The sequence below is a fragment of the Passer montanus genome, unplaced genomic scaffold, assembly GCF_014805655.1.
Source record: "Passer montanus isolate IOZ18808 unplaced genomic scaffold, ASM1480565v1 scaffold12, whole genome shotgun sequence".
NCBI classification, from domain to species: domain Eukaryota; kingdom Metazoa; phylum Chordata; class Aves; order Passeriformes; family Passeridae; genus Passer; species Passer montanus.
In genome coordinates this window covers 13,876,624-13,898,825 of record NW_024358722.1, presented here as the reverse complement: position 1 = coordinate 13,898,825, position 22,202 = coordinate 13,876,624, and the positions used below count along the sequence as shown (strand labels likewise).

General features: G+C 35.9%; 1 protein-coding gene across 1 annotated transcript in view; it reads left to right on the top strand.

Moving 5' to 3' along the window:
* Positions 1-22,202, top strand: part of USH2A (usherin) — a 372,312-nt gene that overhangs the window by 126,442 nt on the left and 223,668 nt on the right. Inside the window, exons 22-29 of the mRNA XM_039697803.1 lie at positions 1,980-2,110; positions 7,933-8,059; positions 8,443-8,544; positions 9,863-10,051; positions 10,522-10,652; positions 16,550-16,823; positions 19,793-19,996; positions 20,119-20,199. Of these exons, the coding sequence (XP_039553737.1) occupies positions 1,980-2,110; positions 7,933-8,059; positions 8,443-8,544; positions 9,863-10,051; positions 10,522-10,652; positions 16,550-16,823; positions 19,793-19,996; positions 20,119-20,199 (1,239 nt within the window). The remainder of the gene's footprint in view (positions 1-1,979; positions 2,111-7,932; positions 8,060-8,442; positions 8,545-9,862; positions 10,052-10,521; positions 10,653-16,549; positions 16,824-19,792; positions 19,997-20,118; positions 20,200-22,202) is intronic.

Below are 22,202 nucleotides of genomic sequence, written 5' to 3'. Positions count from 1 at the left end.
TTCTTAGATGTTGGAAGGAAAGCTTTCTCTGTCCAAATGAATTAAATCCATTTCCAGTGTTCGGTGCCACCAAGAGAGAAAAACGGCATGCATGTAGTTGCTACAAGTCTGAATGGGCTTCTGACCCATTGTCTTGACCACGAGGTCCAGCATTAATTACTATCTTCTTGTGAAAAATATTAATTTCACAAGTCTTTTATCACGCAGTGAAATATTGCCTGTGGAGCAGAAGTTTTTTTAATATTTGGTTTCTCTCTCTCTTGTAGTCACTTCTAGAAACTTGAGAAATTATTAATACTGAACTTCCTTGTCTCATGAGAAATTCCAAGGACCCTTGAACTTAAAGGGATAAAATAATTTCCTCAGTTCTTTAATAGGTGGCAAATTAATTTAGAAGAAAATAACGGCTCCCGTCTCATCAGTAATTTCTATAAACCTGTAGGCTCTAAACAAGCAGGATTCAATATCCAAAGAAAAGGAAGACTTCTGCATAACAATTGAAAACTTCTATGCTTACTGCAATTTTGCTGCTATGAACAATTTAATTTATATTTTCTAACACAATATTATACAAGAATGTATGGTGTTTTTGCAGAAATGAAATTATTTTGTTTGTGTTTGTCCTTCTGCATCAGGTGTGAGGAGGGATCCTCTGCTCTTCAGAAATATCTTTTGGCAGCTTCATAAAAATACTGGCAGGTTGTTAAGTTAATTGTGCTCCCCATTGCTGGGATCGGAGGCCATCAGTCTCAGCCTCTCCAGCAGATACTACAGCTGGAAGTACCTCACAGTATTGCAAGTGCTCATTTCTGAGCCAGGCAAAGCTATGCTTTTCCTTAACTAGGGACACTGTTGGCTGAGTTTTTTACGTGCATAGGGCTACTTGTGTGCAACTGCTTTTTGCAGGTGTTTTAATAGCCGGACTGATTTTCACTGCTTTGTAAATGTTTTGTGTCTGTGACTGTATCATGTGATTTACATGAAGACATTGTATGCAATTAGGTAGAGAGGCCAAAGGATATTCCTTTCAGGTACAGGTAATTAACAAGCATAATCTAATATGCATGTATATCTGAATGATGAGTTTTTGTTGGTTGTTTTTTTTTTAATATAGGTGCTGTCTACAATAAAAACTTTACTTATTTATTGTTTTCTGCCTGACATAAAATTGGGAAAATACTGGATAGTTTGATAGAGTTGGGTAAAACCCAGTAACTTACTTTGTTCCGTTAAAGCATCTTATACAGAAATGTCATAAATGTATAGAATAGGTGGGTGTTGATATTACTGCCTTTTCATTTCCCTTTGCAAAAAAACTGGTGCTGTAAAGGCATGGCTCTACCATACACTCAGGGATTTTATTCAGAAACTAAATGGAAGACTAGACTATTGATAATGATCTGGAAAGTTCTTAATGGAGCTTAGTTCATCCATTACTCCTTTGGATATTTCCAGTTTTTGTTGGGAAATTACTTATTTTCCATGTCTTCTTTGTACACTTAGATATGATATTTATAAAAGAATATAAATAAAAATTTACAGATAAACACATCTTTTGGAACCAAAACTCTGCTATTCTTCATACAAATCCTTGCATGCAGAAACCTGATTTCTGCTTTACCTATAGAAATGTTAAATGACAAATGAAAATCCACATGCAAAACATCAACTGTTAGAATAGTATGCTAATATCTGAATTATATTTTCCTAAGAAAGAAGTTACTAAACAAATTAGTCACAACTGCATGTCTTTTTTTAGAGATTAATAAAGGCTCACAGAAATTTCAAGGGCTGCATCAATCTGGATTAGTAAAATTTCTCCTGCAATGTCTAGCAAGGGTTTTAGGTGAACAGAGCATCTATGATTTTGGTTTGCACTGTTGCTGCTGTTTTTAAAATGGTATTTTATTTGAAAATTTTGTTATAACTTACAAAAACCACTTTTGGCATTAACCATCTACGTGCTTTTTTCTAACCAGGTATTAAAGTGAAATTTAGAACCCAGGAGCCTGATGGTTTGATTTTTTTCTCTGCATCACCTGGAAATCAGGAGGAGTACATTGCACTGCAGCTGAGGAGTGGGCGTCCTTACTTTCTTTTTGATCCACAGGTACAACAAAAGAGAGGATCCTATAAAAATAGCATATATAATTGATCTTTGTACTTTTTACATGCTCATCTTTGGGGTTTTTTTTGTTTTGTTTTTGGGTTGGTTATTTTTTTTGTTTGTTTTTTAAATTTAATGGATACAAGCTAATTTGCTTCTCAGAACCCATAGGTAACTACAGATTTTGAGTAGAGAAGAGCTGAAATACTAAAGCTTTGTGCTTTTTTTGTTGTGTATGCCACAATATAAGACTTTTTTTGCATTTTTGTGAGTGGGGTTTTTTGTCAGTACCACTAAACACCACTACAGCTTAAATTACCAAGATTTCAAAGTTGTGCAGAACTAAGTTTTGAATTAGTTAGTAAGTTTATATAATGTTAGTAAATTATTTTTAAGCCTCCCGTCTTGAGACTGTTCTCCTATAGAGATCAGCATGTCACCATTGTGCAAACATATAAATAATAAGGGAAGTAGCAATAAAAAGAAAAAATAAGGCCACAATTCCTTGCATTTCGCTTTGGGTATTTTGTATTTTCTGGGCAGCCCAAAACTGGATCTCCTTATGGAATTAAAAAACATGATGGCCTCACTTATATTTCATAAATAAGCAAGAAACTGTAAATAATTATCAGATCTTCTCACCCACTGTTAACCTTTGCCTCCTGAGCTCTGCCACAGTCACTCTGTGACCAAGTGGAGGTGTTACGCAGTAGTGAAAATCTCCTTAAGATTGGAGCACCTGTAGAAGAAACAAGGTGCTGCCCAGAGACAGGCTTGTCTGTGATCCCATGCTAGAAAATACTAAATATGCTTCCAAGGCCAAGATACACATTTGTATTAATTCTACAGCATTTACACACCGGCTTTATCTTAATGTGTACTTCAGATTTTGGGGCCCAGCTTAATGTTGTTAATATTGTTCTCATAAACATTTTAATAGGGACTAGTTCTGTTTTTGTTCTCTTACACCTTTACCTTCTTTTAACTGAAAGGAAAGTTTTATTTCCTTTGCAAGATCTTCTGAGGTTTATTTAGATTTTTTTATTGTTGTTGGATGGTTAATTGGAGTGGATGTCTTTCAACTGACATTTTAATGCTTCAAATAGTATTCCTAGCAAATGCCTTGCAGATTCACTTCTTCTAAAGTAGCTTTGTGTCAGCTTGTTTAGATCATTCCCTAGAAGATATTTTATTTGTTTGGGTCCACAGTATCAGGGGAATGGGAAGGGGGAGAGATGGAAGAGTGGCTGCTCTTTAAGAGCAGATCTCCCTTTGCTCTTAAAGGAAGAAGGGCTTTAATTTTTTCTCCCCCCCCTTTTTCATCTGCCTCTTAACCATAAAAAAACCCAGCAGGTCTCATATTCAGTCCTTAGAGCTTCTCATGTAATCATTTTCATGTAATTCTTCTTTTTCATGTAATATTTTCATCAATTAAATGAATTTTAACAGACTACTTGTTTATGAATGTATCTTTGTTTATCTTTTTTTCCATTTGAATCAGGCTGTTCCATGCTGATTTTTAGGTTTATCACTTCAACAGTTTCCTCTTATAAAATAGCCTATAATGCTGCTTCAGTACTTCAGTTGCTGTTTAGAGAAAAAAAAAAAAAAAAAGGCTGTCATTCAAGGCATCCAGAAACAGTGTAGGTCTTAATAGTTGATTTACTATCTTGAAAGCTAATGCTTTCTAATTTCTCATTAATAGTGTGGAAGAGATTCCTGTACATTCTCAGATTCAAAAGTAGGGTACAGTGGCTTACATCAAAGTGTTTTGTGTAGAAACCTTTTCTTTTACCTCTGAAAATTCAGTTATAAAATATTTTCAGACTTCTGTATCCCTAATATGCTGTGCTACCTTACTGTCATTACTTTTGTTTCTTTTTGTCATAGTTTGTTTCTTTTTTTCTTTTGCCATGATTTGCTATTCCTTTCCTACAGTGTCAGATGTCCTGTACTGTAGCAGCATTTCTTCGTCTTTCATTTGTGCATCCCAGTCTGCATTACTGTGCAAATGCTTTAATTACTTCTTATTGACATCATGTGGTGTCTTAGCCAGGTTATATGCATTGTTGTCTCTAATTATAGTCCTGACATATACAGTAAACGTTTATGGACCTTCCTTTATGCTCTTCTCTGAGAAATTGCCAACATTCTTTTTGATGACAATTGTGTCTCTGCAGCTTTTTATCTGCAGCAGTGTGGTGTAATATTCTGTGCTCCCTTCCAGCTGTGACCTGTCGCAGGTTAATTATTTGCACCCTCAGTCCCTTTCGGGATGCTGGGCTGTATCTTTGCTCGCGATCAGCCGCGCGTTCTCTCTTTGTTGTGTGTGCTCTGGGGATGGTCCTGCCAAGTCCTCCTGGTGGGGAGCCTTCAGCAGCCTCGCTTCTTCCTTCGCTAAGTGTTAATTTCAAATCCTTTTCTTCGTGTCCATTCATACTTCTCTGAGCTCCATGTACACCACCATTCATCTGGCTGTTTTCTGACCATTCTTTTTTGTCTTCCTTTTGTGCTGTGCAACTGCTCTTTTTTCCTACTAATTGTTTTACTGCCATTCTTTGTGGGTTTCTACTCATGGTTCAGGAAGCATGAGGTTTTTTTGCAAACAGATGTCTTCCATAGTCATTTTGGAACAATCAAATTTTTCCATAGAGCTTCCTCCAAACTCAGAGTGTCTGTAAAGCTTCAGCTGTCTGTGGATTTTTTTTCTTATTGTGATGTCTATACATCTACACCTAAATACACAGTGAACTCCACCTAAATGTATGGTTATCTTTCAGTAGCTACAGGTAATTTTTTTTTTTCCCAGGGAAGTACTGAATATCTTACACCAAGTGAAATCAGTTACAGTGGAAATATAAGGCCAATATGAAGCACTTTTTTTCCTAAATGATTAGGACAGCCTGAGGATAGATGGAGATTCTTCTCACAGGATGAAGGAAATTGTATCCAGCTCTTCCATTTTAGAAGATGATTCATTTACTGAATTCTACAGCAAAAAGGAGGAACACCAGATACTTGCCTTGTTTGTTGTTCTTGTCATGGAGAGGCCAAAGTATTAGGCACAGTGAGGTGAGGTTGTTATTCCAAGAATAAAAGGAAGGAAGATGGACAATACTTGGTTGGCTATGTGTCCCAACTAGACCCTCCTTCTTGGCACTGGGAAAACTTCAGTACTTGTTCACCTCCTTAGTAGTAGGAGTTTAAGCATTGAAAGAACTTGACTGGGAAAAGTGTTGTTGCATTCAAACTTCGGCACCTGAGACAGTATCTCTGAAGATTCATATTTGTGATGTTTCTCTGTATTTTCAATGTAGATATCAGTATGACAGAATAATTTATATTTACTCAGTTAATACTGATAGCAACTAAATATTAAGACTTATTGTATGGCATAGAAAAATAATCCAGATTTCAAAATATGTGATTTCCAAAATCCATGACAAGCCGTCTTTCAGCAGGCTGTTTGAATGTGATCCCAGAGTGACTCCGGTAGCTCTGGAAAAAATGTAAAAAGGCCTCTCCAGTACAGCACATACTAAACCCTGAACACTTTTTTTTTCTTTTGCCTTCCCTCGCCTGCAAAATGTTGAAGCACAGGTTAGCATGTATGCCTGTGTGGTCCCAGATTGAATTGGTTACAAATAAATGTGGTTTCTGATGTATAAAACTGTTAACGCTCTAGACTGTTGCCAAACATAATGTGAAGAACCACTTATTCAGGCACCTGATCTTTAGAATGCAGCATCGTTTGTAACAATTTTAACGCTAACTAAGTACACTTTGATGAGACAGCATTTAATAAAATGCTCATTAATTTCATCATTAGCAAGGGTATGCTAAGAAGTAAGCCAGTTTCTTATGTCACGCCCAATTAGCATCCCATGCTAGTAATCCCATTAGTATTGTTGAATTCACTAATGGAAAAACTAATGGGCATGCTACCAGGGCACATTAATTGGGCATGACACCAGTTCTGGTTTTAATTATTAAACTACGATAATGAAATGTGTGTGTTTGTAAAATATTAAAATGTTGAAACAGGAGAAAAGACAATAAAAAAGAGTATATGAAAAAGTGCCATTAGTATGTAAGGATATATAGCTTTGTATTCTTATTATGGGGCAGAGGGACTGCTCTCCAGACCTCCTCAGTACCAGGATGTTGGCTTAATGGAGCTGGAAACATGCTGTAAATAACAGAGGAAATAGTTTTTTCTTTAACTGTGTACAGACATGCATATCACATATGTATTTTGATGCATAGGATACACAGTGACAGTCCCCAATGCCAAATGTAAAATGTATTCTGGGTTCATAAGTCTGTGTGCCAGAATGGAATTTCTAATGCATGAACATCACTAGAGGCAGAATACTAAATTTTAATAAGAAGGTTTTAGTATTAATCAAAATAGGTGGTTGTTTCTATCAACGGCTTTTCTCCATGTGCATAATTCTAAGATCCTTGAACCAAAAATAATGCTAGAAGATCTGGAAAAAAAATTGTTCAACTGTTTGGCTTGCTGCTGGAAAGTTACAAGCTGGACTCCCAAGTTAGAAGGAACCAAATTTTTCATTTATGTACTTTTGGAAATTGTTTTTTGAAGACGTAAAGTAACTGCAGTGGTTGAGATTATAGCACAGTACCTATATAAAGAAACATTTTTCTATCAGTAGTTGCCTGCTGTACTGGACCATTCTCTTTTGTGAATTCAGCAGAATAACGTTGAGTTCCCAGATAGTTTAAGAATGATATAAAGTCCTGAGGCAATCTTATAGGAATTATTAATAAGTTAGATGATGATTTGGATATAAATATCAGGAAATTTCTTGAAATATATTAATTTTATTTTTATTACATCATTACAATAATTTATGTGATATTTCGTTTGCTTCTTTGCGTTCTTGAGGTTTAGTTTGATAACTGCATCTATTACCCTCCTCTTACTCAGCAATTCAAAAAAGATTTCTCTATACAAGTAATAGATGTCCTTAAATTCACCCCTTCATGTAGTATTTTTATTTGTTTATTAAAATCAGGTAAAAGTTCTCCTTAAATTTAAATACATTTTTACAAGCATCCCTTGTAGCATAAAAGCAACCCCAATAACTGCCATTTGGGGTTTTTCTTGTTTAGTTTGGTTTATTTATTTGGTTGGGGTTTTTTTGTTTGACTTTTATTTTGAGGGTGGTTTTGCTTTGTTTTATTTTCCTGAATCTCTTGGTATGACCTTTTACCGCCATAAATGTATGGTACTTTCTCATCTAGAAATTATAGTCCTTTTGATACGAGGTTAACATGGAGAGAAAATGCACCTACCGTACTACACATGCACCCCTTTTTTGGATCCCTTCATGTGGACAGGTGCTGCAATTAACAACCCTGATGTGCAGCTGCTCTCCATGGATGGCACATTGAACCATGGCCATCAAACTTCACAGCCACAGCAATCCTTGAAGTAGTTAAATAGACACATAATAAAAAAAATGAATAAAAAATAAAAAATCTGAGTGACATGACCCTCAATAATTTGTGCCTCATCCTTGTCTTTATCAGGGGAACTACACAGGATTTTCTATTTTTAATAGACATGGAACTGGATGCTTGGTCCTTCATTTGTTATTTGAGAAGGTTAAATTTAGTAGTTGTATTTAGAAGGTTAAATAAGTCCTAAACATTATTCAGCAGTCCAAAGGAAGTTAAACATAGGACCACTGTCTTTATTTTTAGATGTTATATGCTATAAATTGTCATAGAAGAGTAAGACATTATTCTAAATGTTGCCTTCAAAATATTCTAAATCAGATTCTTCTGTTAATAAAAAGGGATCTGCAGTAGCAGTCACTCCTACTAATGATGGTGGAAAAGTGTATAATGATAACAGTTGGCACCAACTAATTGCTACAAGAATTCAAGCTCTGGGAAACATCACAGTGGATGGGCAGTACACAGGTAATCAATTAATTTAAATAATTTTGGTATTACTAAGGGTATTGTGCACTTGCTTTTTCACTACCTGTGTTAACCCATACAGAAAATAAAAAATAATCTATTTTCTGACTGTTTTGTCATTACTGGTTTGTCTGTTGATCTGAGGGATCTCTCCACTGTGAGTCTTCGATAATTGAATACTAAGTACTTTAGTGCTTGTGAATCTATAATTGTGTTGATCTCCTGTTGTAAAATAGAGCTTTAAATATTTCCTGGATTATGTATTGTGGAAGTCTTAGACTATTGTGTCACATTAGCCTCTTTATAAAATACTAGTATTTTGTTATTGAGTTGAAAATCTGTTGAAAGCACTGAGTATGTGAATGATAAATGATTTTGTTCAGGTTCTTCCTTAGCAACTAGTGGCAGTACCATTATTGGAGAGAACACAGGAGTTTTTGTTGGAGGACTTCCACAGGGTTATACTATTGTAAGAAAGGATGAAGGTAAGTATGATAAATAAGTCTGTACAGTTTCTAAAATTTCCTCTTTTGGGATGGACCGAAATGACTATATATCTGATTTCATCAGCATTAAAACAGCTTATGAGGTCTCTGTACATTTTAATGGATTTTGTACACAGAACTGGTGTGAGTGTGAAACTTATGGGTATGTTTTATATACAGTTTCACAAATTCATTCCAAAATACCAATGTAAATTTTTCATATTAGTTTAAGCACATGGTTATGCATCCCAGTTTGGTGCAGGGATACAACATGCTGACCTTTTTTGGTGTGAGTTTGTATTCTTCAGAAGTTGTTGCATTGAGTTCAGAGGTGTATGAATATACTTGTATTTTACAGAGATAGAATTTACGAGGAGCTGGATCATATCTGGCTTCTTGAAGAATCAATAAGCATAAGTTTTCATACATAAACTTAGTATATATGCCAAATGTGTAAACTGCCATTAGATGACAGAGGTGACTGTCTATATAAGTACACAACCAGCTCTTCTCAGTGAATTAATATCCAGAATTTTGGTTTTTTTCATATTAATCTGAAAGCCAAAATGTTTATTAAGTTTGTGCTTCCACCTGTGACGTGAAATCTAGTTGACTTGATGTGGAGTACGCTAGAGTTCAACTTCCACTTTCCTTCTTTACTTCATCGCACTAAAACCAGAAATACATGCATCTGTTCTTCTAAAGCATTGATTCACAAAGTAATCCAGGATGCCTAACTCAAAAACCTCAGCTATATATTCAAAATGAGACTGAATATAAATACCATTTAAGAGAAGGGCAGCTATAAAAACAGATTTGAATTTTTGCCCCCAGTAATGAAGAAGGGATAGCAGCTATGTGTTGTTGATTTTGGTTTTTTGTTTTATACAAAAAAGGAAGGAAAAACTTCCCAATGAAGCTTCTAAACCTGTATTTCTCTGCCTCAGCTTTTCTGTGTCTCACCTATTGCTTCCTACTCAGCACATGCGTGCTTTTCTTAAGAATTATTGTTTTGTTTAAAGAAAGCTTTCTGGATCTTCATAGAGTAGATTTGTGCTGTTGATTTGAAAGTACCTATATGCAAAATTCTCAAAAAGTTTAATATTTTTCAACTACATAACAGTAGGTGCTGTCTTTAGTGATTAGACCCATTCAGAAATCTGGATTTAGCTTTGAGGCTAGCTTTATGAACTGATTGGTAGCTGGTTTTCTATGCACACATGGACATATATGATAGGGACAGCATGTAGAAAACATATAAATTAATTCCTATGTTTAGTTGCAGGTATTTCATTTAAAAATATTTTCCTTTTTGCAGGGTTGAAGAGGATAATCCAGAAGGGATTTGTGGGCTGTCTCAGTGACATATTTTTGAAAAAAGTGCATACTCCCTATGAGAACTGGGAATCTTTGAACTGGAAGAACGCTGAAGAACAAAACAATGTTTACCATGTTTGGGAAGGATGCCCCATTGGACTCTCAAAAGGAGCACATTTTCTTGGCAGAGGTAGTTTGCTGTGCTATTGCTCTATCCAAATATGTTATTGAGATAATAGAGAAGGTGGTTGTGTCAAAAGTGTTGCAGTGATCTGCTTTTCAAGGCAGCTTTAGCTATATGGGATTATTTCTGTTAGTTTAAAATTGTGTCTCTTCGTTGACAGAAGGTTGCTGCATGGAAGAGGAATTGCAGATAGTGCTGCTGTAACTATATGCAGATTGGATGTGTGTCTGAAAAGTGAATTTTACTTTTGTAGGGATATAAACAACAACAAAAAAATTAGGATATTTTACTGGTTTGGTTTCTTGCAGTATATTATTGGTAACTGTCCTCAAAGCTGTGATAAAGCTGTGAACTATAATTTTGAAGCCTGAATTCTTCATGTCAGAGTAAAAAGTAGCACCTAGATTTTTACTTTTGGTTTCTTGAACCAGTTTACTTATTTGATTAACTTATGTATGCATTCACCTTCTTTCCAGGGTTTTTAGAGCTGCATTCAGGTGTTTTCAGTGGTGGACTGGAATTTGAGATCTCATTCAAATTCAGAACAGATCAACTGAATGGGTTGCTTTTGTTTGTTTACGATAAAGATGGCCCAGATTACCTTGCAGTAAGTTAAAAAATACAGTTAACTCTATTCAAACATGATCTGTAATTTTCTCCACAAAAACAAAACTAGCATTGAAAGAAATTTCAAACTATAAGTTTTTTTCATGTCTTACTAGTTTTGAAATGCTTTGCACAGCACACTACAATGGAGCCAAAATTCTTTAACAGATGCTAAGTGTTAAGTTATTGTTATTATCTATGTCATAAATAAGAAAGATATCAATGTATGAAAAGCAGAATTATTGTCTTAACTGGATTACGAGTGATCAGAAAAGAGAATAAAATACATGTATTAAAAGCTTTCACTTAATTTCTAGAAAGCATAGAGTTTACCTATTTTTCCAGTTCTCATACTAAAACAAAATCAATTAAATTATAAATCAAAAAGGCGTGATGGAAATTGTCTGGTCTCCTAATAAAACTTTCTGTTTAAGGTATATGTTTATTTTTATAATCCATATTTTTTTGTTCCTTTTGAGCTGAAACAGGCAGAAATCAGTTAGTTCCAGCTTAATTCCATCTCATCTCCATCACCATTTTCCTGACACTGTAGAGGAAGTTTTACAAATCCTGTATCAGGCAAATTTGTGAGGTAGTGCCTATGAACCTTCTTTTTGGTGTCTGTTAAATAAGACTGTTTGTGCTCAGAATTATTTGTTCTTCTATAATTTCCAATATGTTGCTTAAATTTTAATGTGTTTGGTTTAGTTTTTCAAATACATTTATTAGCTATATGACTCTGGATTTTCATACTTTTCTTTCCCAAGGATTTTGATTATAATTAGACTGTGGTCTATAAGCAGTCACCACTGCTTAGTGGGTCAAATTTACTTGCACCAACTAGTAGGTGTTACAGAGGATGACATGGAAAAAATACATTTTTTTCAGTTGTTCCAGGAAGCAATAATTTATTTTTAGAGATTTTTTGAGAGCATTGTTATTCTTTATGAACCAGTTTGCTCTTTCTGCACTTTTATTGAATTTATTTCTTTCTTTCTTATGCAGCTGTTTTGCTAATGGCTGTCATGTCACAACCTGTTTTATTGTGTGGCATTATGTCTAATGGGCCTTCTCTTTTAAACTTCTGACCTAAACCATATAAATATATTTTCCTCCTTTTCAGGTCAATTATACTTATTCCATATTTACTTTTTATACTACTGGCTTTTCCAGCACATAATTTTTTCCTGGGTCCTGACTTCTGCTAGAACTTATTGCTTCTTCTTTTTAAAGCAGCCTTAGTTAAAAAATTATCATGACTTCCTATAGCAAGTCTTGCTAATTACAGTTATTACTTTAATTTTGCCCTCAAGTTATGACCGAGATAATGAGCTAATAGCATAAAATCTTACATGTATGCTACTGTCCCACCCTAAAAAAAGGGTTGTATGTGTGTAATTCGCAGCACAGGGGCACTTTTAATGTGAAGAGTATTCACAGGTTTCTTCTGGAGGTTCTGGTAGTAGGTGAGTCTTGTTCCCTCTCTCTTGCTCTGTGAAATATGAGAAAAGAGATTCTGACTGTAAAGGAGAAGGGGGACTTACTAAATTAAAAGCACAAAGTAGTTAGACAAAATAATTTATTTTTCTTTTCAAACTTCCAGATTTTTGGCAGTTTTATATTTACTTATATTTATTTTATATTTACAGTATTTTTAGCTCTGAAAATTTTTATAATTTTCTTAGCATTTGTCCTAAGTCAGGTAAATTTCTTTTATCTAACTTTAATCATGACTTCAACATCTCTATAGACTTAAGACAAGAATTTTAGAGAGGATGAGTATGTGCATGCTTTTCCAAGTCTCTCAGCTTTTTGTTTTGCTCATAGATAATGATGACAGAAGGCTTCTCTGTACACTTGATCTCACAAGAGGAGGTTAATAGAAAGTGAAAATGAGGGGTGTAGCTTGTTGCGCATGAGCTACGATGTCTTTGTTAGGAGCTTTGGTCAGGAGACACTTGCACAGCAAAACAGATTATGAGCTATACCACTTAGCCTGAGTGCCAGGTATTCCCTGACCCTTCCCTTTGCATAGGTCACAGCTCTCTTATTAGCTTTGTAGTTTGGGAATGACTGCAGCTACACACGCAGCTGGACTGCTACCAAACAGCCAAAGACTCTTTCTCCTCTTCTGTCTGAGAACAAAATGATGTCTTGGAAAGGTGCTGTTCATAAAGGTCACTTCTTTCATGACTTCCATACCCTGAGAATTAACTCAAGCCAGTGAGGTCAATCTGATTATCTCTGGATCCAGGCATAGTAATTACAAGCAAACTGTGACCAGCTATACTAGTATTAATCACTAGCTCTCACGCTGGCACATGGTTGCTCATGAGTTTATTGATGAAAAGATTTTGAAACTGCTGATAAAGTTTGCATGACTGATTTTTAATGCTGACCACTTCATCAGCAGCAAAAGCACTACCAGACTTCTATGCAATACCAGTAACTGGCTCCTGAGACATTGTAGCTGATGGTTTGGTTCTGCAAAGTTGCAACTAAGAAAAAAGTCTTGCAAGAATTTTTTCCACAGAGCTGCACTTTTCAATAGCTGCGTGAAGTAAAATAACAAGTGTGCAAGATGAAAGTATTATTTGATGGAGCTAAGGAGGAATGTGCAATTTTGAGAACCCAAACTGGAAAATCTAGCAAAGTGACTGGTACTCACATGAGAGTGAGGGTGATATTCCTGTTGGTTAGCAGTAATTTCTCTCTGTTAGGTGTCAGGAAAACATTCTCATTTCCTTTCTGTTAGAGTGACTGTGAGGAAGCTATTGAGGAGCCTGTGTTTGGGCCTTTGCTCTCTGGATGGCAGGTCTGAACTGTGCTAGATTTTGAACTGGAGTGATTGGCTGCACATCAGCAGAAGTGCCATGTACTTTTTCTTTCAAAGGGCTAAAGACTGCCTGTCCTTGATAAGTTTTTTGAAGTCCATTGCTTGTCTCTGCTAATATTTCTGAATCTCAGAAAGACTTTGCAATTTAAATGAGCTAAAGCCATGATCACTCTTCTAGTTCTACATTGGTTGAGACTGTTTTGTATGGCAGGTTTAGCCAAGTGTCATTCAGCCTCTAATGCAGCCCCTATCATACCTGTTTCTCAGAGCTATGTCTGGATATTCCTTTCGTCTTCAAAATCCTATTTATAAGCAGATTGAGTGAGGCAGGGACTAGATCCTCCAGAGAAGTGCAATACAGAACCACAAAATCATTTAAGTTGAAAGAACCTTTTGGAGTAATTTATTCCAAATCTCTGCTAAAGCACAACCAACTTATGTTTGATAAGGTTGCTCCAGACATTTTTTGTTTGAGTAGCGTGCATCTCTCTATAGGTGGACAGTCCACAGCTTTCCAAATTCTACAATCTTTGACCATCCTCATTATAGGAAAAAAAAATAAAAACACCCAAAGAAACCTACCCTGATCTTACTGTTTCTTGTTACAACTTGTCTTTTGCCTCTCATCCTTTCACAATGAGCTTCTGAGAAAAGTCTTGGGCCTGTCTTCTCTGTATCCTGGCATAAGGGCAGAGGAACAGTTAAGTTCTCTTCTCACTTGCTCTTAGACTGGATAAACCTTGTCCTTTCAGCTGCAGCTCATATGCAAGATACTCCAACCACTGACCAGCTTGGTGTCCCTCCACTCACTCTGGTGTGCTGCAATGTCTTTCATTTACCAAAGTGTCCACAACTGGATACGGTGATCCAGATGTGGTCTTACACATGATCACGCAGGGGAAGAATCATCTCCTTGGAACCCCTGACCACCTTTTTTCTAACCTAGCCCAGTGCTAGTTTGTCCTTATCATTTTGAGGGTGCATTGGTGGCCAGTGTTCAGTTTGTGATCCATCTCGACTCAGTACTGTTGTTCAAAGCTGATCTATATGTCTAGGATACCAATGGCAGCTTCTTTTGCTACCAACTGCAGACTCACTGGGAGTATACCCCATCCTACTGCCCAGGTCAATAATAACACTATTAATCAGAGTTGGTCCTTGTATCAGTCTCAGAGAGATACCACAACCTGCTAGTGGGACTGTGGACTAGTCTTTCTTACTGCTGTTTCTTCCAGATTCAGGCTAAGCTTTGAATTTCCTAGTTCTAACCTTACATGCTTAGGTAGATGAAAAGGAGAATTGTGTGCATAGAGAAAAACATTCTTTTAGAATGAAATTCTGTAACCCAAATTCTGAAAAGCAAACATGCTTTTAAAAATTAAAGGGAAACCTGCTTAAGTTTAGAGCTGTGATAAAAGATCTGGTACTGTTGAGAGGTGGCTACTGAGGTACCTGGCAGAATAATATGATCTTCATGCATTTTTGTTTTCAAGTAATAATATATTTTCCAAGGACAGATTAAAAATCATAATGATTAAAAATAAATTTTTTTGAAAGTGGTCCCAGAGTTCTGTGTAAAGCAAACTATTTATCTGTTGATTTTATAAACCTGCGCTCAGATCTGTGCAGGAGTTAGCTTTTTTTCCTATTTTCACCATGCAGAAGAGTTGAAACTCAGCAGTGGTCCTCTATCTTTAGCTGCACTTGGGCATTTAAAAAGTCAGTCCAGGTCAACAAAAAAAGCACAAGCATCATTCACTGCCTGCTTTAAAACTATGCCAAGATGAGTAAATTGGAGGAGGTTGTGCTGAGTAGTGACCCTGGGTCAAACACCATGCCCTCTCTCTGGCTCCCAGGTCTGGCAGGTTTGCTGGCATGCTGCTGTGCTAATGCCTCTGGAATGCTTTCCTCACACCAGCACAGTGTGTTCCATATTAATTCTCACCAGTGAAGAAAAGCAGAGACTTGTCCAATGGGCTGCCTTTTCCAGCTGTTCTCATCAGCATTGGTGCCATGATCAGTCCTTCACTGTATTGTGCAGTCCTTGGCTGTAAATAGGTCCGAACTTAAGGAAATAGGAAGAGTTGTCATCCCAAAGAAAAAAATAAAGAAAATCCCTCTGTCTCAAGAGCAAGAAGTCAGTGTGCAATAGGAATAGAACCCACATTCCCCATGGTGTTCAAGCACAGAGTTCTTTCATCAGTTGGGGTGTTTCCTGTATTTCCTGTTACGGAAATATGATCTAATTACAAACACTGTAATATTAATATTATCAGTAAACTAATTATGTCAGTTTGTTAATAATAGTGATAAGAATTTATATTAAATTTCACTTAATAAGGATTCTGCATAGGAGCAGAATTGTCTTTTTGTGAAATATTCATATTTTTCAACCTCCAGTTCATCCCCTAAGTGTTTAGTGTTCATGCCAATTTACAATCTCAGCCTCCTTGTGTTTGAGTCAGTTAGGATAAAGAGTCTTGCAGTAAAGTGTTTGGAAATGTCTGCAGTGAAAAATTTAAGTAAAATGTATTTCTATTAGAGAATTGGCACATTAATCTCAAAAAGCACATACAAAACCAATTATTTTCTTACAAGATTTAGAAGAATAAGAATGAAATGTATGAATGTAGGAATCAATGTATGCTGGAAAAATTTGAAATTGAGTTCACCAGCCAATTAAAAAGACCTTAATCAGGTCTGACATTTCATTTCCTTATTATCTTGTTACATTCCTCTGAAAAATGAATCGATAGATAAAGTACTGTTTTCTTATTCTCAAAAAAAGCAAAGCAGTCTTGTTCATTGTCTTTTCTTTTTAGATACATTAGTGCCATAGTCAGTTGTCAAAAAAATCAAAATGTGTTTTCCTACATTCTGAATTAACTTGTACACTGTATTTAGCATGTTGTATGTAAACAGAGTTAACCTGAAGATAAAAAAATCCTTTTTTTTGATCTTATTCATAACTCCCTTAATTATGTTTTTAAAAATAGCTTTCTGTCATTGTTGTGTATTTTATGTCTCCTTCAAAATATTTTTTTCTGTTTTAAAATATATAGATTGAGCTGAAAAGTGGAATATTAAACGTATTCTTAAGAACTGGCGTTGTCTTCACCCAAGTGGACCTCTGGTTGGGACTGTCTTATTGTGATGGAAAGTGGAATGAAGTCACTGTGAGCAAGGAGGGCTCTGTGATTTCCGCCACTATGAATGAACTGAGAGAGCAGGCGCTCGAACCCCGTGTTCAGCAGCTGAAAGTAAACTCACCTGTCTACGTAGGAGGAATCCCACCTGAGATTCAGAGTTTTTATAGAGAACTGGGGTTAGAACAAGGTGAGATGACACCAAGAAGAACATACGTTTTCAGAAACTTGTGTCATGCACCAGGGGGACATTCTGCTGCTGATAGTCTAAATTCATAGATGTGTAACATGAATTTTTCCTCCACCAATTGTGACTCTACCAGTTATCCCTACCCATCTAGCTTTACTTAGACTTGATCATTTTGTGATGCTATAAAAATTCTTCCAGTAATACCTGAGGTAATCTGACTGATGAGAGAGGACCTGGAGTGTAGGAAATGGTAAAGTGAGAGGCCCAACCAGATATCTCAGATCTTCATCTGAGAATGCCAGTTCACAGAAACCTGTTTTACTCGATCAACTTGTGTCACTTGCAGATTTGGAATACAAAACCAGTGGGAGATAGTAAACATAGCTTAAATCACTGTAATGAATCTAGATGCAGTCCCATGGAAAAGCAGCTGAGAGTTTCTTAGTCTTTTTTGGGCAATACTGATTATTATCCAAAAAACCAAAGTGAGTATAAATGCCTGAACAAAACTAGATTTTGGCTACAATTGCCACAATGTTTTTCTCATTATCAGAAGGAAGGAAGATGATCATATATTTAGCCATCACTGTGACCTTTCTGTTCTGGAATAGGTCAAATTTATAGAGAAAAGGGAGAAGCATTATTTGCATCCTGATACTAATGGCCTCCACAAAAAGATCTACTGTAGGAAGCCTAGTCAAAAAGTGTCTACTGAACTGTCTCTATTTGGGTGTCTTTTTTCATTATTTGTGAAACTGTTCATCAGTCATGGGGTATTTTTCAGCTACTGTGGACAAATGTGTATCAGTCGGTAAGTGATTAGTGGGGTATCCAGTAAGTGGATTTGGGTGTATTAACTCACACCGAATGTGCACATTCAGAGAGCCTTTTAATTTCATGGCTATGGAATAGTTCAAGAATATTTTTTAAAGTACTCTTCAGGCTCTAGGTATCGCATATAATATAATCTTCCTTCAGGTTCTGTGTGCATAATATTTATGGCCCAAAAGAGCTGGCCAGTCATACCCTGTCAGTGTTGCCTTGTAGCAGATGGTGTAGCCTTGTGAGTGGATGCATTCGCAAGTCCTGCAGCAAAGAGATCTGTGAACAAAGAATCTAGGGCAAAACTACATATAAAGTGAGTGTCTGAAGCACATAACAAGGCGCATCAATAAATATTTATTTCCCACCAAACCTCCTCAGCATGCCACAAAATAAGATGGTAGCCATGAATTTATATTTAGAGTGTATGAAGATAAATATTATCTTATGTGCTTCTAAATGTAGGTTCAGGTGAACAAGATTAGATATTATAGCTTAAAACATATTTTTGTTTAGGACTACAATGATTAGTGGTAAGATGATAGAATATAGAGATCTTTCCATTTAATAAATATTTAGAAAAGGTTTTCTCAATCTATGGCTGCTTGATAGTTATTTTTCAATAAAGGAATGTTGTTTTGCCCACAGCAAATAAGTGATAAATATTATTCTCCTACTGCCTCCTCTCTATGTGAGTTACAACTTTAAGACATTTTAGCTGGAGTCTGTGAGCCTTTGCATGACCCATAACATACCATCCTGGGAGGTTCAAAAGGAAGCTACCTGGCAGGAATGTTTGTGAAAATTTGTACTATCTTTACTTATTCTGCAGCCACTTGAGAACAGACAGTATTGCTTGGCTGATGTCAGTGAGGAATCTTCAAATAGTGATAAATGTAGCTAAAAAGATACTAAAAATGATGTATATATATAGATTGTAGAGAATGCATCTTACTGCAAATCAAACAACTTCATTTTATCTTATAATTAAGATGCCTGGATGGACTGGAACTAATTCTTTCTTCTGTGACAGACTAAGAAACTGAGCCGGTCACTGTGGACTAGGAGTTGAAATTAAATCCGGATGTATTCGTTTTAAGGAGCAGTTTGGCCAAATTCTCTGTGTTGTGGAGAGGGAAAGTGCTTTAGAGGGTGATTCAAAATGGATGTTCATGTTCATTACCCCTTTTTGCATGAACTGTGTATGGAAATTAGATTTTCAGTTCAGGGGGCTAAGGACAAATACCACTCTGATCTGTCATCTTTCAATAATAAAGACAATAAAAGTATGTAATATATAAATAAGATATAAATACTTTAGCTTTCACAAAGCTAAAGAGAAGCCCTGATCTGTGAGGGGTGGAGTTTTAATTCACAGAGGTAATTCTTAAATGAATTGAAGTCTTCAGTTTGGTTATTGTTTACTCAGATTTTGTGTTAAGCACCAATCACTACTCAGATTTGAGACCCATTTTATATATAAATTTATTAATTTTTAGTAAATATGAAAGTTTTAACCACTGCATCCTGAATTTTGTAGTTGTGTTGTAAGTGCAAGTAACTGATTTAATATATTTGAAATTTCAATAGGAATGTCACACATGCAGAGAAATATATGGATATATAGAAATAAATATAAAATGAAGCTTCTTATATTTTTTATCATTACTTGGGGTAATGATAAAGTAATTTGGGTTATGTTTCTGGAGTATGTTTATAAACAGCACATGAGTTATGTCCCTGTTAGAAAAACTGATATCCCTCCATCTGATCTCCTGAAGTTAATTGTAATTTTAATCTAGATATTATTTTCAGTTTGAGGGATAAATATATATTTAACAAAATAGTAGCAAGCAGCAGAAAGCTGATTTTAAAACTCAGAGAATCACTTTTATGGTAATAATTTCAAAGTGAGAAGTGATGAAAGAGAAAATGGAAAGGAATTTCCTTGTGGGATGGAATTGCTAACAGTGAAAGTGTAGATCAGTAAGGCAGGAATTTACCAGCTTCGTGTCTTGAAAGTGGAGACAGAATGTCATGTTGGAAGTCAACATATTCACATTACATTCTTTAATGTTGAAAGGAACAGAAGTATTTCTTAATGACTGAAGCTCTTTATGTGGTACTAATCCCTTACTGTTTGCTAGGTTTCGGTGGTTGCATGAAGGATGTTAAATTTACACGAGGTGCTGTCGTTAACTTGGCATCTGTGTCCAGCAGTGCTGTCAGAGTCAATCTGGATGGATGCCTATCAACTGACAGTGCTGTTAACTGCAGGGGAAATGACTCCATCCTTGTGTACCGAGGAAAAGAGCAGAGTGTTTATGAGAGTGCTCTACAACCATTTACAGGTAGCGCATTGGTTCCTTAAATAAAATGTATAATTTTAATTCCATTCTTTATTAATGTACAATTGTGTTCAGTATTTTTTTTAATCTTTTACCTCCTCTATCCTTCTCGATGTCCTTTGAAGAATACCTCTATAGGGTGGTTGCCTTAAATGAAGGAGGATCAGTATCTAGTGCGTGGACCCATGCTCGAACAAGAGAATCAGGTAAATGAAATTTCAAGGTTTACTCATTCTTATTTTTCATAAGATACTTAATGTTAGGTTGAAGATGTTCAAGAGCTGCCTGGACACAATTCCGTGCCCTGTCCTCTAGGATGACCCTGCTTGAGTGGGGAGGTTGGACCAGATGACCCACTGTGGTCCCTTCCAATCTGACTTGTTCTGTTATTCTGTGGAGATTGTCCAGCCAAAACAATTTTGATTAGTGAACCTTGCATAGTGTTTCTGAAAGGGTGAAACTGCTTAATGCTTTGAATGGGTACCAGATTACAGTCATCAGCTGTAAAGTGTTCAGGCAAATATTTTTTTCTCATAACTCAAGGTATTTTCCAAATATTTATGAGATTATTTAATTAAGGACACTAAAGAATTGAGCTGCATTAACTGAGTAAGAGCAAGCATTTATTTGTGTTCATACGTGCACATCTAACGTCACATTACATGGGTAGGCTGGAGTAAATAAATTTATATTTTCCTACATATAATCTAGTGCTACAAAATCAGGTGTGGAGGAAGGTGATACTGGGAGAGCAGGCACAAGCTGTGGAAAATAAGAGGCCATGTATCTGCTAGGGACAAGGTGGTCTTGTGAAGGTTGTTTTTTTAAATGACCCACATATGGGTGGGCTAGTCAGTGCTGCTGAATGAGGATTCTTTTAATGAGTAGTCCATAGATTGTGTGTGAAAATGTGGCAATATTTACTAGAACAGAAGCACATGGCTTGTGAAGAAGGTTTCAGGGTAGGAAGATGGTACATTAAAGATCAAATTTTTCACATATCTTATGAAGAAAATGTAAAAAACTTTTCTGGTCAGTGCTTTTGCAAACTTTTACCAAGCCAGTAAGATTTTGAAGATTTACAGTTCTGTGTATTTTACTTAACTAACTTTCCCTCTTCTTGAAATTGAAGCCCAATTGCATTCCATCAGTGCAGAGCATTCTTTTGATATGTCATCCAATGTATCACCTTAAAAAAGTATGTGATACATGCATAAATATTAGACTTGCAGATACATTCTAATACAACCTGTACTTTGTGTGCCACCCAGAAGGGACAAAATATGTGCATATTTTCGTGTCAGCCATTTGACAACTGTAAGGTTTGCCACAAATTTATGTTTGCAAGCTGACCACAGCACTGAGCAGTCCGTGTTCCCTGGGGTTGGACAATAATTGCGCTATTTAATTATTTTTGAGTTGGTTTTGTTATATCCCTTATGAGAAGACCATCTGCTGTACACTACCTTACCTCGCCCTGTGATACACTTCATAACTAATGAAATCAATATATTACTGTAGTAGTAGGCACTTTCTCAGAGTATCACATTCTTTTCAGAAGAATCAAAACTTCCAGGTGTTTTTGCGCTTTCAGTCTGGTACTCTTCTTATAAAAAACAAGCATTCATTCATATTTAGTGAAACTAAACAGTAAAATTACCAAAAAATAGGCTATTTGATGGTGAGAAAAGCGAGTGATCATCAGGAGGGCGAGGGAGTCCACATGCATCTACAGCAAACTCATCATCCATCATCCTGCCATAGTGTTCCTTGGGTCTTTCCTCTGCATGCCTTGTGCAGTCATCTGTGATGAAGCTGTTACTGACCAGATCTTTACTTGGCATAGTAATATCCAAGAAATAGTTAAAAGTTATAGGAAATTGAATGATTTATGGAATGATTTTGTTTTATTAGCAACTCTGTGCATGTATGATCTTGGTTTTCCAGTTCTTTAAAACATTTAAATTTTCCTATTTGTTTTTGTTTCTTTTGTAATATGAAATGATCAGAAGCAAAGGATTTTGCAAAAAGGCCTTAAAAAATCTCTGCTTTGGCCCAGGAAAGGTGCATGGCATTTTGGAAATAAAATATGCCTGTGGAAAATAAATGAATGAGTTTAAATGTTTTGAAGGGCTTCTGTAAAATATAATGGAAATTTTTAGAAACATTTCATAGTTGTGGCATTCTGTGGCTTAGATAGCCAACTGAT